The 17,726-nt window shown below is 35.9% G+C and overlaps 1 protein-coding gene across 1 annotated transcript in view; it reads right to left on the reverse strand.

Annotated features, from left to right (window-relative positions):
• The window catches only part of SPMIP7 (sperm microtubule inner protein 7), a 64,778-nt gene extending 47,703 nt beyond the window's left edge, over positions 1–17,075 (reverse strand). Inside the window, exons 1-2 of the mRNA XM_005549608.5 lie at positions 16,321–17,075; positions 7,898–7,995 (exon numbers count right to left, since the gene is read on the reverse strand). Of these exons, the coding sequence (XP_005549665.1) occupies positions 7,898–7,995; positions 16,321–16,873 (651 nt within the window). The 5' untranslated portion in view covers positions 16,874–17,075. The remainder of the gene's footprint in view (positions 1–7,897; positions 7,996–16,320) is intronic.
• Between the last annotated feature and the right edge of the window lie 651 nt (positions 17,076–17,726).

A 17,726-nucleotide genomic window follows, 5' to 3' on the forward strand; every position in this document is an offset into this window, starting at 1 on the left:
TTTTTGTCACTGATTATTTTATTTGTATTTAATTTTTGGAGTTCTGTAAGAAGGCAGACCTTTATAATCTCAAAGACTTATTTGAAAATATGTAATTCAGTTTGGAGTATTGTAGTACAATGTTTCATTTACTGCTAAATAGTTGATGTGGGAGTAACTGTCTTCACTAGATTGTTTTGATTCTTGTTTTTTGTTTCATTACAGTTGGTTGAATTTTGAATAGATTTATTTTATTTTCTTCTATTCATTTTGTGGATTTTGTGTGGTTTGCAATATTTTTAATTTAATGTTGCTTTCTCTGTCAGTGTAGCAAAATACAATGTCATGTTGATACAGGAACTAGAAACAAATTGTTTAATCAGATAGTAAGGGCAACAGAGTCCTTGGCAGGGTTTCCCTTTTAACAAAAAGCAGCACCCAAATAATTTATTTTCTAACAAAGATCAGCCTGAAAAATCCAGCTGCAAACATAGATAAGCAAGCTCGAAGCTTGCATGTGTGAATGCTGACAGCTGTGCTGATAGTGAAGGGCTACCTGGAAGCCAGGTATATTCAACATGGAGGCTCCATCTTCCCTTTTCTTTGTCACCACGCATACAGTAAAAAGCAAGCAACAAGGCGCCAGTCAGGTAGAGAACCCATCTACAAAATAAGATTAGGGTGGCAGTGGCCAGATTCTCATGTGCTATGCAAATGGCACATCTGGTTCAGCCAATTTTGTGTGCCCTATGTAAATCAGACACCATCTCCTCAAGCTTTTTTCACTGCGGAAGTAGGAACCCATTTTCTCCAGGACCCCTCTCTGCACAGAGAGCTCTTCTCTTTCTTTTGTCTATTAAACAACCACCTTGTCCTCACTCTGGTGTGTGTTAATTTTCCATGGCCATGGGACAACAAACCTCGGGTACTACCCCAGACAATGACACCATTTCAATATATATATGTATCATATATATGATAATATAATGTTATCATATATCATATATAAATATATAATATACATTTTATATATGATAAAGATATTACATATATATTTATTATATATTAGTTGATGATTTACATATTATAAATATATATTTTACATATTATATATTAGCTTATGTTTTTATATATAATCATATATTATGTAATAATACATAGTAATATATATCTAATTATATATTATAATATATAATAACATGATTATATATTATATTATGCATGTTAGATATCATATTAGTTATAACTATACATTATAATCTATATCACATAATGTATAACATATTTATATATAATATTTAATATATGATGTATATATAGATAATATATAATGTATATATTATAGATAATATATGATGTCTACACATATAATATATTTATATAATATGTAGTATATATTATATATAAATATAAGTATATAATATATGAAATGTAAAAGTGGTAAATATTATATATAAATATAAGCATATTATATATCAAATATATAAATCTAATGTATCATATACAAATATATAAATATAACATATAGTATATAATATAATATGTAAAACTATATATCAAATATATAAATATACAATATATAATATATAAACTATATACAACATATTAAATATGAATATAATATATATTAAATATATAATAAATATAAATACATATGTTAGAACTCCTGCTGTAATCTATTATTGCTATGTAGAAAAGATCTGTCAAGCCTTTGAAGGTAATCTGTGTTTTTTCCCCTACCTCTGGCTGCTTTTAAGATATTATCACTGATTTTGGTTTTATGAAGTTTTTCCCTGGTTGATTAGGTCTTTACTTTTTAAATTCTTCTGTATTTTACTGCACTCAAATAATATTAAATGAAGAAATTTTACATTTTTAAAAAATTTATTAATTTTTTTCATGTTTCTACATGATTAAATACAAGCTTTATTTATTCAGATTTGGAATTACAAAATATTCAAATTGACTACAGCAGAATTGATCCTCAATTCCCAGAATTTTTTGAATGATTGTGTACCGAAAAATCCAGTATAACTTACTTTATTTATTCACCAGTCCTTTTATTCCTGAGATTCTTATAAAAAGTATTGCTTTATAAAAGTAGTGTTCTAAATCTGAGAATATAAATTAACATTATTCAAATTAATGTCAATGTTGTATCAACAATATCAATGCCGTATCTATCTGTAATATCACATCAGAAAAATTACAGCTTATTTTATTATTTTGGGTTATTCTACATACGTAGAAATTATTAAATTGCAATTTGAGGTAGCTATAATAAAAAAAAAATCTCTTTGATTCTGACCCTAGTAACCAAAACAATTACCTTATTTTAAAACAGTGTTGGCCTGGCACGGTGGCTCACACCTGTAATCCCGCACTTTGGGAGGCCAAGGCGGGAGGATCACTTGAGGTCTGGAATTCGAGAACAACCAGGCCAACATGGTGAAACCTTTCTCTACTAAAAGTACAAAAAATAATCAGGCGTAGTGGCACATGCCTGTAATCCCAGCTACTTGGGAAGATGAAGCATGAGAATTGCTTGAACCCAGGAGGCAGAGGTTGTAGTAAGCTGAGATCATGCCACTGAACTCCAGCTGGGGCGACAGAACAAGACACTGTCATAAATAAATAAATAAATAAATAAATAAATAAATAAATAAATACTGTGTTAACTTGATGAAATGCTGCCTCTGACACTTAAAGGAAAACATTTCTTATTATTCTTTAGGCTAATATTTATTTCATGAATGAAGTTACGTTTATCTCCTTTTCTAAAATAAAAATATTTTCAACATAAAACTATTTCTGAGCCATAAATAGGTAAATTCCAGTGAAAATGGTTCACATTTTGTAAACAAGTAGGCCCTGACAACATTTTATATATCATAAATCAATCTTAATGGGGAGGCCTTATTCACTTTTATTTTAAAAACATAGTGCAATACTAAAGCTACTGGTGTGAGGGTGCTTAATTAGCCAGAGGCAAAACAAGCCTGAAATTAAGTGCTAGTAATTTATGTTAGTTTTCTAAAATTTAAACAGGTGTCTAATAACAGCAGCTATGATATGACCAGTCTAATGTGCTAAGAAGTGTTTTGTACTATACATCAATCCATATAATTTACTTGTGTCCGAAGAGGCATTTTACAATCCAATCCCCTAAATAATGTCATTAACTTTTTTTCTAATTAATTAGCTACATGTTTCAAATAGATACAAATTTATGTCTTAAGTAGTATGTTTGAAACTAATATAGTAATTTCTAACAAAAATATCAGGGTAGGTATAATCAATGTAAGTATCACTCTTTATAATAACTCCCATCAGCCAGAGTCATCGTAGTCTGAAATCCACCAGTTTTTATTGCCCTTTATCAAAGGGACAATTACTTTTTCTAAACCTTTGTTTAAATCTTCTCTAGCAGTATCTGAAATTTATGTCATATTTTCTATAGTTCACATGTTTGTTGACTATTATCTTGGTATGCTATATCGTGATAATACAGCATAATCTTTCAGGGGAATCTAGGTTTTTCTCTAATACAGTATCTCTTCCACTTTCTGATTATATTCCTACAAACTCACTTGTACACATTATGTATCTTCAGTTTCTTTATAAAATGTTTTCATTTCCAGGTACTCAAATTTATCATCTACCTAATATCCTTGCTGTCTATCTTCACTTTCGAGTGGCTATTTTCTTGCTGGTGCATCTTCTCTCTATTGCTGTCTTCTACATGTTGTGTGTCTACTATTTCATAGAGAAGGGACTAAATTTGCTCTTTGATATCTTTACTATACTTGAAATCTGATTCAGTTGGAATCTCTACCTCTAACTCTAAATGTTCCTTAGTTTCTACTGATAAAAGTAATCACATTGAAGTAGAACTTCCTTTATGTACTAATAAAACTTTAGCATTATCCACATTAAGATTCTGCAACACCATCAGCATCATTCAATGCCTCAATTTCCAGAATTTCTTCATATTTAACAAGACCTGACAAAATATGGCTATTGATGTCCAGATTCCAAATAATGCAATTACCATAATCTATGTTGAAAAATGAACTTTCAGATTTTTCCTTTTTCCATTTTTATGTTCTCCATGTTTTGCCTCCTTTAACTTGAGACTTTTTCTGCCACTACTCTTGGTGCTGGGGCTGAATGCTTCTGTTGCTGTCACCTTTGGCTTGTTTATTTGGAACCATAACTCATCCTCAATGTACAGCAGAGAATGTGAGGGGATGCCTCAGTGAGCTATCAGAAATAAACATTCAGTGGATATAAAAATCGTATCTTAGCTTCTGCTCTATTTCTTCTCTCTTACACTTTTGGGATTCCAAATAAGCATGTGTTCTTTTTTCTCCCTATATCTCCTAGTTTTGTGGCTTTCACTTCTGTATTTTTCATATTTTTGTATATTTGTGCTTCATCATAGTTTCTTCTAATTTATCTACCAGTTCCCCAATTCCCTCTATAACTGTGTCTAATCTATTACTGAACTCATCTATAAAGTTCTTTTGTTTATTGTATTTTTCAGTTCTGGAATTACTTTTACCCCCAATTTTCTTTTCTCCTCCCTTCCTTCCTTCCTTCCTCCCTCCCTCTCTCCCTCCCTTCCTTCCTTCCTTTCTTTCTTTCTTTCTTTTCTTTCTTTTCTTGTTGAGACAGAGTCTCACTCTGTCATCCAGACTGGAGTGTGGAGTATAGTGGCACTATCTCGGCTCACTGCAACCTCTGCCTCCTGGGTTCAAGCGATTCTCCTGCCTTAGTTTCCCAAGTAGCCGGGACTACAGACACGTGCCACCACACCTGGATAATTGTTGTATTTTTAATAGAGATGGGGTTTTGCCATGTTGGCCAGACTGGTTTTGAACTTCTGACCTCAGGAGATCTACCTGCCTTGGCCTCCCAGACATGTGCCACCACACCCAGATAATTTTTGTATTTTTAATAGAGATGGGGTTTTGCCATGTTGGCCAGGCTGCTCTCCAACTCCTGACCTCAGGTGATCCGCCCATCTTGGCCGCCCAAAGTGCTGGGATTACAGGTGTGAGCCGCTGTGCCTGGTGTAATATTTGTATTTTTAGTAGAGATGGGGTTTCGCCATGTTGGCCAGGCTGGTCTCAAACTCCTGGCCTCAAGTGATCCTGCCTTGGCCTCCCAAAGTGCTAAGATTACAGGTGTGAGACACCATGCCCAGCCCCTCCCCCAGTCTTCTAATTTCCATTTGGTAATTTATAATTTTTTTACAAAAATTGTGAGCTCATTTTTTTTGTCCTTGAACATTTTATGCATATTTGCAATGTATGGACCCAATGTGTGTTTCTGTTTTCTTTCATTTCTGCTGATTCTCACTCACAGTGTACTTTCTCCTTATGTGTTTGGATACTGTTAATTATGTGTTGAACATTACACTTTAAAAGTTTTTGGCTGGGCATGGTGGCTCACGCCTGTAATCCCAGCACTTTGGGAGGCGGAGGCGGGTGGAACAGCATCAGGAGATCGAGACCATCCTGGCTAACATGGTGAAACCCCGTCTCTACTAAAAACACAAAAAATTAGCCGGGTGTCGTGGTGGGCGCCTGTAGTCCCAGCTACTCAGGAGGCTGAGGCAGGAGAATGGCGTGAACCCGGGAGGCAGAGCTTGCAGTGAGCCGAGATCGTGCCACTGCACTCCAGCCTGGGCAAACCAGCGAGACTCTGTCTCAATAAATAAATAAATAAATAAATAAATAAATAAATAAATAAAGTTTTAATAAAAATACTTTGAGATTTAATAAGATAATATCTTCCTTCAAAGAAAAATGTTGTTTACTTCTGTCTGATTTCTGGAAATGAGAGCAGTCTAGTATCACCTTCATCCTAGTTCAGGACTGGAAGTTTTCTTGTTTACTTGGATTAAGCTAGGCTGTAGTCTGTTCAAGTGCTTTCTATTATTAACCTATCCTTACTTGTAGGATTCAGGCCTCCAAGTATTCAGCCCACAGTCATAGGTGTTTTTCATGGATCATTCCAGCTTCTGATCTTTTACTCCTATGAGACCACCAAAAGTTCAAATCAAACTTTTGGTTGCCTCTTCAAAAATTACAAATTCTTTCAGTATCAAAGTGGCCCTAAGTGCTAGGCTTAAATTTTAGAGCGTCTATCCTCTTGTTGGCCTAGTAATTTCTCTCTACCTTATTAGAAAAAAGGAACATTAATCCAGTTGTTTTGCCATTGGAAATATTGGTCCATATTACTTGGCTTCCACTACTGGAAATAATACCTAGATTTATTCACTGCTATAAAAAGTCTAAACGTATTTTAAATTTAAATAAGTATGCTAATAAGCCTTTCCATGACAAGTTCCTACTTCAGAATTCTAGTTTTAAAATAGTTAAAGCATGGAATCTTGCCATAAATTTGTAGCATAGATTTTTTTAAAAAGGCAACGAGGTCTTCAATTTCTTATAAGGTTCACTTTGATTTGCTCTCACAGGATTTACCTACAGGACCAATGGATCTTTTGATAAGAGTTTTAAGATAGAATAAGTAAAACTAATCAATAAAAATTTTCATTACCCTTGCAATCACATTATGAATTTTGTCTAAATTCAGAATAGCCTAGAACAGACAAAATTGCCACTATTTCTAATACCATAATTTTCTTATAAAAGAAAAATGTGTAGGACAAAGAAAAACATAAAGTCCTACCATGTGTGTGACATCCTGGTTAAAGGAGGCATTGAGGACACGTACTTTAAATGACTCATGCTCTTTGTTTCATGGCCATGTACTGTAGTACAGCTGTTAATATGTGAGAGGTATGCCTCATTTCCCTTTGTGGTAAACTAGAAAGTGTTATTGTGAAGGAAAAGGTGAGAAAAAAAGAAATCAACATGGCACTATACGGGTAAATTCCCAGGCAGATGAATTTTAGAAGAAATACATATAGGAGTTACAGAAATGGAAATTGATTCTTTACAATGTATTCATACCTTTACTGCTAATGAATATGGGTTTTTTTGAGGTAATAAAAATCTAAAATTAGATTGTGGTGATGGTTGTACAACTCTGTGAATATTCTAAGAACATTGAATTGCACACTTTAAGGGACTGAATTTTATGGTGCATGACATATATCTCAATAAAGCTTTTTTAAAAAATGTTTTTATATCTCTGTGTATGTCTTAGGAGTCTTTAAGTATCTCAATTTAAGTGCCAAGAATTTAGAGACTATAAAATCTACACAGGAAGATGATTAAGAATATATTCCTTAAATTCTGAAAAATATTTACGTTAAAATTTTGGTTTTATATTTATTATCTGTCTTATCAAAAGTCAGTTACTCAACATCATTGGGCTTCTGTTTTCTCAAATGATATGAGAATAACAACACTACTGGTTAAGGAGCAGGGATTCAGACAGGATTGTTGTTCAAGTGATATATTGTGGGAATGTCCTCAGGCCAAGGGGAGTGAAGACAGTAGAATAGGAGAAGGAAAAGAAGTTAGTGAGAATGCAGTCTCAGCTGGAGAGTAGCATTTATCTGTTGCCCTAAGAAGTCGGTCAGTCATTGACCAAAATCTGAAAGAGACAGCATGAGAAGGTGCAGTCCTGTAGTCTTGTGGCTGTTAGCCTTTCAGTGGTCATCACTCATTGCTACTGGGAATAGACACACTTGCCAGTGAAGGGAGTCTGTGATGGGCACCAGCTGCATCTACTACTCACTCCTCCCCCATGTATTGTAGGAATGATGCAAGGTAATGTATAATATACATTGACTGCAAGGGTCTGCACAATACCTGGAACATAAGAAGAACTATATACATAGTAGCTATTCGTCTAGGGCATACAATATCTAATAACCAAACAATGAAATAAACTAATTACATATATTGTATAATAACACCCAGCAAGAAAATCTTACTGCACATGTTGCCTCCTCATCAAATGTAAATATGTGACTTATTGAGCGTCCTTCATGATGAGGTTGTAAAGGAGTAACCTTCAGCGGGCTTGTCCAACCTGAAAACACAAAACAAGTGAATGGGATTTTGGTTAAAAACACAATAAAAGTTCTTTTTCAACAGAAATATTTACTGTTAGAAGCTAGACTGTGTGATTGTAATTCATTTTTTAATGGATTATTTAATAACTTTTCTGGATCTTTTAGCTGTGAGTACAGAATAGCTCTGGAATTTCTGTGTGAGCCTAATTATAATAGTGCAGAATCACTTGTTATTTCTTACTTATTATTGGAAGATACCTATTTGGTACTATACATCGATGTATGTGCACACAGACATGTTGGGGATGGTGATGACACAAGGTGAGTCTGGTTATTTTGCAGATAATTCATGTAATGATAGATCAGAAGTCCTAAAAAACTAACAAATATAAAAAGCAGCCTTCAAAAATATTTGGTACACTGTAATTGGAAGCTTTTATATAAAGATGAAAAACAGGGGCTCCTGGTTTTGAGGTGTCCATAAGCAAATAGAAAGTACAAACATATAAGTAGATAATTTCAATATGGTATGGCAATACAGCAATAGCTGAGCTCAGAGTGCTGTGGGGGGTGCATAGGAAGGATACTTAAGAATACCTAGTCCAACCAGGTTGTCGGGGCTTAGGGACATCTCCCCAAAGATAACACCTGATCTAACCTTGACAATTAAGTAGAACTTGGATGAAAAAGGAGAAGTAGAGGAAGGGTAGTTGTTCCAGGAAGGGAAACAGTATGTGCAATGGTAGTCCTGCTCTGCGAGAGCCTCTTCATGTATATAGAAATTAAAAAATGTTAGGTATAGCACATTGTAAAATGGTAGATGGGAAATGGTAGAAGATAAGCAAAAGAAATAGTCCAAGGTCAGGGTATGAAAACCTCGGACTCAACCTGCAGATGAATTGCCCTTGAAAGGTTTTAATAAGAGAGATTGATTACTTTGGTTTGGGCAGGTGACTAGCATAGGTGAACTGCAGTGCCTCTGGTAGTTTCCATAGAGATCATTTCTCTCATCCCATGGGGGCTTCTGACTTGGTCCTCTACCTCATAGCTTTGTTCCACGAATTAATCCAACTTGGCAAAATGTAAATTTAAAAGTTAAAATTTGAGATCAGGATGGACAGCACAGAGATGTTGAAGCAAGAGAGAGATGCATTGTGAGAGGTGCTTAGGGAAGGATAGGAGCTCCAAGGTCATCTGTGGGTGCCACTCTGGTGGAGCTCTATCACAGATGCCATCTATCTAATATTATATATTGTATATATAAATATTATATATGATCTTATATACTTACAAGTATATACATTATATATTACATATAATATATACTTACAAGTATATATATTATGTATGTATGTAAATACTTACTTGCTTGGGTTCCAGAGTGACCTTCCTGAGCTATTTGACCCATCTGAGCCTCATTTTCCTCACCTTTAATGACTATTGCCAGAGTTATAAAAACTATAATTAATGAATACAAAGAAATAAGCGAACTATGGCATGTAGTTTAAGTGCTCAACATGTTTATTAATTAACAATTAGTAGTTGTAATATCATTAGTATTTTTAGTACTAATGTAGTAATGCTATTTTCATGACGATGATAATGATGATGATTGATGATAATTCAGTCAATGTTTGACTGAGAAACTCGGGACAGAATCTGCAATGGGGATTTGCAAAGGAGGAATACAGAACAAGCGGATGCTGGATAGTCTGTGGGTTTAGAAGGGCCAGTTAGAGAGTAGAGTATCAGTGGACCTCAGTGCACCATTGTCGACTTTGAAGCTTGAGGCAATCACATGAGTAGGATATGGGTAGCCTCTAGGAGCAGACAGAGTCCCCTGGCTGACAGTGCATGAGGAAATAAACAGTTTAGATGGAAGAAACTGGATTCTGCAACAATCTGGATGTGCTTGGAAGTTGATTTTTCCCCAGACCCTCTAGATAAGAATCAAGATAACACCTTGATTTTGGCTTTATTTATTTATTTATTTGAGACAGAGTCTCAATCTGTTGCCCAGGCTGGAGTGCAGTGGCACGATCTCTGCTCACTGCAACCTCCACCTCCTGGGTTCAAACAATTCTCCCACCTCAGCTTCCTGAGTAGCTGGGATTACAGGCACATGCCACCATGGCCAGATCATTTTTGTATTTTTAGTAGAGACGGGGTTTCACCATGTTGGCCAGACTGGTCTTGAACTTCTGACTTCAGATAATCTGCCTGCATCGGCTTCCCAAGGTGCTGGGATTACAGGCATGAGCCACGGCCGTGTCCGGCCAATTTTGGCATTATTATTATCATAGATTCTAAATAGAAGACCCAGATGACATTCCCCAGACTTCTGATCCACAAAACTGTGATTGATGGGCTTCACTGTAAACTTTCCAGTTTGTGTCAATTTGTTACAGCAGCAAGAGAAAACTAATACAGACATAGAGTTGAGAGGCCAAAGCAAAGGGAGGAAAGGAATGCTGAATCCCATAGTAATTTCAGTTTTAAGAACCATGAGGATGATTCTGTCTGCGACACAGCGGACAAAGAAAACTCTCTAGAAGTCTATTGTGCCAAGAGCAACAGGATGGCATTTTGTGGTATCTATCTTATTTGGAGCCATTCAAACAACTGCTTTGAAAAAGCAGGAAATTAGGAGAATAATAAAACTTGAATTCCAACGTTAAGACAGATTAGAAGGACTCTGGACAATGAATTACACCTCAGAGTCATCAAATTTAAGTCTAAGTATGAGGATATCCTTTCCTCCACTCTGTTTCAGTATCTACTATTTGAAAAGCAAACAATTCTGAAACTTAATGGCTTAAGTCAACCACTTATTCTCTCCCGGAATTCAGAAGATAGTTGGGGGTGGTTCTTTCACGTGGTGTCAGTTTCAATAGCTGCAAAGGTTCAAAAATGGCCTCACCCACACGGCTGGCAAGTTGGTATTGCCCATTAACTGGGGGTTTAGGTGGGCATACCAGCAAGTGTCTTGTATTTGTTTCTGTGGGCATAGGTTGGTCTTTCACAGGATAGTGACTGAGATCCCAGAGAAGACTCTGAAGAGGACTAATCCCAATGTGCAAGTGCTTATCAAGTCTCCATTTGCACAATGCTTACTAACTTATAATTGGCCTAAGCCAGTCAAATGTCCAGGCCCAATGTCAACATGGGAAGTAAACAGAGTTTATTGGCAAGAGTGGCAGGCACATGCAGGAACAGGGTGAATTGCTGAAGATCACTTTTGGACGAGCTACCATTCATCTCTTCTTCATAACTCACCATCCCACTTCATCACTTTCATACCAAAAAGTAAATGTCAAGTCTTCTGTTAAGGAAAGCACTATAGTATTTTCCTTACTTCTTAGGAATTTAAAATGTTTAAAACCATGATCATATTTTTATTGTGAGAAGGATTCATGTGTAACCTATAAAATGATATGAGTTTGAGGGCATCTGCCATGAATCCTATTTTCCCATAGGCCCTGTTATTTTTATTGTTAAATATCATAATATTGTGCTTTTAAGGAATGCAAAAACTATTATAGCAGAAAAATTCAAGAACCATTCTATGTATTTTGTCTTCTTCTTCATGTATTTTCTACCATCTACTGGTTATATATAGGTTTTAATAACACCTAAAATGCCCTTTGTTAATGGTCTTACTTGAGTTATCTTTCTTAATACAGCTAAAGTAGATCATGTTTGTTGATTTTTAAAAGGACAACTTTAGGTTTAGTTGTTTGTACATGTTGTTTTTCTATTCTCTATTTTATTTATATGCACCTAATATCAGAGATTCAAAATACAAGAAATAAACATTGACAGAATTGAAAAGAAAACTAGGCACTGCTACAATAATTATTGGATACTTTAATATCCACTTTCAGTAACAGAATGATCAGACAAAGATCGATAAGGAAATAGAGAATTTGAACAACACTATAAAACAATTTGACCTAACAGAACAATTCACCCAACAACAGCAGGATATACATTTTTCTCAAGCACACATGGGACATTCTCTAGAATAGAAAATATTTTAGGCCACAAAACACTTCTTTATAAATTTAAAAGGTTAAAATCATACAGTGTCTTTTCCAGTCGAAATGAAATGAAACTAAAAATCAACAGAAGAAGGGAAACTGGAAAATTAACAGATATATAGAAATTAAACATGATGCCACGAAACAAAGGATCAAATAAGAAATCATAAAGGAAATGGGAAATTATCTTGAGAAAAATGATTTTTGTTTCTTTTTAGACAGAGTCTTGCTCTGTCACCCAGGCTGGAGTGCAGTGGCATGATCTCGGCTCACTGCAAACTCTGCCTCCCAGGTTCACGCCATTCTCCTGCCTCAGCCTCCCGAGTAGCTGGGAATACTGGCGCTTACCACCACGCCCGGCTACTTTTTTGTATTTTTAGTAGAGATGGGGTTTCACCATATTAGCCAGGATGGTCTCGATCTCCTGACCTCGTGATTCACCTGCCTCAGCCTCCCAAAGTGCTGGGCTTACTGGCGTGAGCCACCGCACTCAGCCGAAAAATGAAAATTTAAACAACAAAATTTATGGGGAATGACCTTAGCAAGATGGCAGAGTAGGAAACTCTGAACTTCCTCTCCCCAATTAACAAACTGATTGGGCAACAATTCATGAACAAGTTGCCTTTGTGAGAAATACAGAAACTAACTGAAAGGCTCCTGCACCTTGACAGAATGCAAAACAGATGCACTGAAGCTGATATGGAGATTTGAGTCACCCTCTTGCAGATTCCCTGCCCCTGGTGCAGTACCAGACAATCAGGAAGAGATTTCCTAGCTCCCATATTCACTCAGGATGTTCTCCCCTCGATTGATTCCCATGTTTAGCACCCCAACTTTTCCAAGGGGGCTCCCCCCAGGACTGGCTTCTGTCTTGCCAGTCCTGGAGCCCTGAGGGGTTTGGTACAATCTAATGATCCCAGAGTGAACAGAGATTGCATTCTGGACTGGTAGATAGCACAGACTCTCCCATATGCTCAGCACAGAGTAAGCAGATTTTAAATAATCCTCGCTTTCAGCCCCTAGAAAAGGTTGATTCACTCATGTGTTCAGCCCCCCAACTTCTTCGTAGTTGCCTAAATAACTAGGATTTATCTTACCAGTCCTGGAACTCTGATAAATTCAACATAGTTTAACCCCCTGGGGGAAGACGCAGAAAGCAGGCTAGGCTTGTAGATGCCACAGATCTAGATCTAGAGATAGTCATCATAGATCCAAGAGTTGATTCAGGATCGCAGCTTCTCTGGGGCTGCCCCAAAAAACAGTATCTGTCTCACCAATCATGAAACTCTGATGAATCTGGCACAGTCTAGTTGCCTATGGGATAATGGAAATGGGAGTTTGGGCTAGTAGACACCATAGCTCACCCCCTCCTCAGCATAGAGCAAGTGAACAAAAATCCCATCTCTCAGATTCCCTTGGGAAGGAAAACAGTTGGCAGAGGTTCCCAAATCTCTGGCCAGGCTGAAGGGTGAAGGTCTTCTCATTTTCAAGACCAGGTCATGAAGAATGGAAGAAGTGCCTGTTTTGTCTAATGTGCGAACACCTCTACAGTCAAGGAAAATGAAGAATCAGGCAAAGATCCTCCAAACAAAGGAAGAGGATAGATTTTCAGAAACCAATCCTAATAAAATGGAGTTAAATAATGTACCCGACAGAAAACTGTCACAAAAAAATGTTCACCAAAGTCAAGAGAATCATAAATGCAGGAAGAGATAGACAGCAATACAATAATGGTAGGATATTTTAGTACCTCACTTTTAATAATGAATACAACATCCAGACAGGAGATCGATAAGGACATAGAGTACTTGAATAAAACATAGGCCAAATAGACCTCATACACACAGAAATTTTGGACATATGCTACAACATGGGCGAACCTGAAGGACATTATGGTAAGTGAAATAACCCAATCACAAAGGACAAATAATATGTGATTTCACTTAAGTGAGGAAACTTAAGTAGTCAAAATCATAGATAACAGAAGATATAATGGTTGTGAGTCCATAACTCCTGGCAGGGAGGGAAATAGGGGGTTGTTTAATTGGTAAAGAGTTTCAGTTTTGCAAGATGAAGTGAATCCCAGAGATGGATGGTGGTGATATTTGCACAGTATGAATATACTACTTAATACTAATTAACTATAAAAACGGTAGTGGTGAATGTCTGTATCACTCCAAATTCGTGTGTTGAAGCCTAACTCCCAATATGATGTTATTTGGAGGTGAAGCCTTCGGGAGGTAATTAGCTTTAGATGAGGCAAAGAAGGTAAGACCTCCATGATGGCATTAGTGTTAAGTAGAGGAAGGGAGACTAGAGCACTCTCTGAGGATGCAGGGAGAAAGAAGCCTTCTATAAACTAGAAAGAAGGTCTTCACCAGCAATCAAATATACCGATTCCTTGATTCTTGGCTTCCCAGCCTCTAGAACTATGAGAAAAAATATCTGTTGTTTCAGCCACCCAGTCTTTAGCATTTTGTCATGCAATGTGACTTAATACAATGGTTTAAAAAAAGAAAGACATACAAAGTGGTATCAATATTGATATCAGGAGGCCAAAGCGGAGGACAACCAAGGAAGTGACAATAGACAAGTTCTATTTCTTCTGTGATAACAAAGATTGGATCATCTACTGCAATGAGAGGCAGAGTTCTATAAAGGATTTGAATATAATTAGAATAAGTTTAGAAGAGTTAATTGGTAGATGATAAAAAGAGGCAACTGGATCAAGAAAGGAAGTGCTAAACTCAGTAAAAGGTCTACACAAGTTTGGAATGGGGCAAGAAGAAATCAGCAATATCATATTTTATGATCTTTCTTTGATATTTGTGAAAGTCCACTGAAGAGCATACCAGTGTGTGATGAAATTAATTCTGAAATGTCCGTCTTTATGAAAATGTATTAGAAATAATGTGTTTTGAGGTTTAAAACCTGAAAGTACTTATCATTTACAATTAATGATTGTTTCCAGGATGTACAAAGTCATTGAAAGCCTAGGACAAATTATATTGAACTCTGTCCCCAAATTGCAGGTATTACTTTTTGAAACTCTTAATAGCTAATAATAATAGCTACTATTAATGAAATGTTTTATCAGGTTTCAGGGATTCTGCTAAGCACTTTACAAGTGTTAATTCATTTGACTCTTACAAATGTATAAAAGAAGTACTATTATTCCTAATTTATGTATGAAGAAACTGAAAATTTTGGACTTCTTACAATCTGACATTAATTCTTTATTTTAGGTATTTTTACATGAATTACATAAAATGGCCCTTACTATTATCTTATGAAGTTTTACTCTTAGGTGAGTTTTACAAGTGAGGATACACAGGCATAAAGAGAATAGTAACTAGCCCTGGGTTGTACAGCAACTTAGTTTTTTGCCAGAGTTCAAGGCTAGATAGTCTGAGTATAAAGCCTGTTCTCTGAATTCCTCTGTTTCACCGATTCAGGCAGTGAAATACATGGGATAGATGAGCTCCATACTTGGTTCTGACTTGGTGGTGCAAAGTCTGTTAACACCATTTTAGCCCTATGTTAGCTTTGCTAAATCATTTCTTCAACCTATCATTTCTTGGAATAATGTTTAAAAGTCTTCTTCCTATAGCATCTGGTCCTTTCCTTTTCACAAGCTAAAAAATGTTGATCTTTTTACATTCCTGTCTGCCAGACAGCTTTTATACAGGAAATAGTACCTATGGCTTTCTTTTGGAGGTGTTTCTTATCATTTAGAAGAACTCCATTTACAGGAGTTCTTACAGAGAAACCACATGGTACAGATGTCAGTAAGGAGTCATCAATCCTGCCTCCATTGCTGTGGAGCTATTTATGCAGTTTGCTTCATTTCAGCTTCTATTCTTATTGGAACCAAAAAGTTTATGTTCAAGTACTTAAATTTTTCCCATTTTACTTCAATCCTTAAAACTAACTCTTTCATAATCATCAGTGAATTAATTCTTTCAAAGCAGAGAGACAGATAAGGAGAATTCTATAAAATTATCAAAGTGATACGTAAATTCCCCTGTGGTAAAACAAGCTTATCCATATATCTAGAATAAATAATGTTATATAATCTGTGTGAATCACTTAATGAATATTCTTTTCTTAAAGAACAAATTTTCTTTTACAAATAAGTTTATAAGGTTTATCATTCCTTTCTTATAATCTGTAATTTAAAAATAAAACCTTTTTCACATCATTGTAATTTTGTAAATTTAACTGCCTAAATATTGAATCTTATGTCCATACTCTCTTCCCTCGAGTATTTAAAAAATATAAAGTTCATGTCACTTCACTTACCTCCAAGTCTTGCTCTGATAGAAATGTCCGGCACTCCCCTGGAATTCCATTTCCTGTTCTGTTGCAGTTCTTCTGATAGAATTTTTTGCCTTTTTATTGTTGTTTGAAATCCTGTGTCTGGTCTGGGAACTCGATGTTGAGGTTTCACATCACTAAAATCCACTAGGGTTGGTATGGTTCTGCCAATGCCAGGATTTAAATCAGCATCACCACCAGGACTCATAAACCCTGAACAGGAATCACCTAAGGTCACATCATCCCGAAGTGGAAATAATGGATAATGTGGCCCATATGGTGGGGGATAAGGATAATGTAAATGATAGTCTGGCAAAACTGAAGGGGGATAAGGGTGAAATTTAAGAAAAGCAGGGTTGCATTTCTTTTCAAATCTGCCATAGTTATGTCTGTTCTCAAGACCTTTCACAAAAGGCATGTTCATTTTTCTTAAGAGATCACAATAGTGTGGGTAATCTATATTCTCAACAGTTCCTGAAAGGATGGACCTTTTAGAAATACTTATCTTTCCAGGTGTGTCCTGAATCTCTACATCCATGGCCTTTCTCTTTAGAAGTTTTGATAATATAAAGTATTTCTGATAATTCCTTTATCTTTAACTATATAAACTCTATTTCCAATAACTCAAGATCGGTGTTAAACTAGTATAAAATTGACTCAGCTTTCTAAATGTTGGCAGATAATTTTGATTTTCTTTTTAAGGTAAATATTTTCCTCCACCAAAGGAAGAATAGGGCAATGAAGGAACAGGACAGAAGGAGAGAAAAGCAGAGCCCTTGTTGCTTGGCAACGGCTAGAACTCTTAACACATTGAACGATTTATTATGTGCATCATAATTTAATTCTTAAGAAAAACAAAAATAGCCTTGGTACTAATATTTCCATGATACTTTTCTCCCCGGTGCTCAGGAAAGCTGTGTTCATTTACTTATTTTAAAATCTTCCATAAGTTGGTATTTATGGGTATAAAATATATTTAAGGAGGGTAAATAAAGCAGTTAATTCAGTGACAATATATTTCCCAAAAGTATATATGTGACTACAATTAAGTATTTATAGATATAACACTTGCTATCTAAATAAATGTAAATATAAATGCACTGCAAAATACAAACAATACTAAAGTTAAATTGGTATATCTAATTTTTTTTTTTTTTGAGACGGAGTCTCACTATGTTGCCCAAGCTGGACTGCAGTGGCACGATCTTGGCTCACTGCAAGCTCCGCCTCCTGGGTTGATGCCATTCTCCTGCCTTAGCCTCCTGCGCAGCTGGGACTACAGGCGCCTACCACCATGCCTGGCTAATTTTTTGTATTTTTAGTAGAGACTGGCTTCACCGTGTTAGCCAGGATGGTCTTGATCTCCTGACCTTGTGATCTGCCCACCTCAG

The sequence above is a fragment of the Macaca fascicularis genome, chromosome 3 (assembly GCF_037993035.2).
Source record: "Macaca fascicularis isolate 582-1 chromosome 3, T2T-MFA8v1.1".
NCBI lineage: Eukaryota > Metazoa > Chordata > Mammalia > Primates > Cercopithecidae > Macaca > Macaca fascicularis.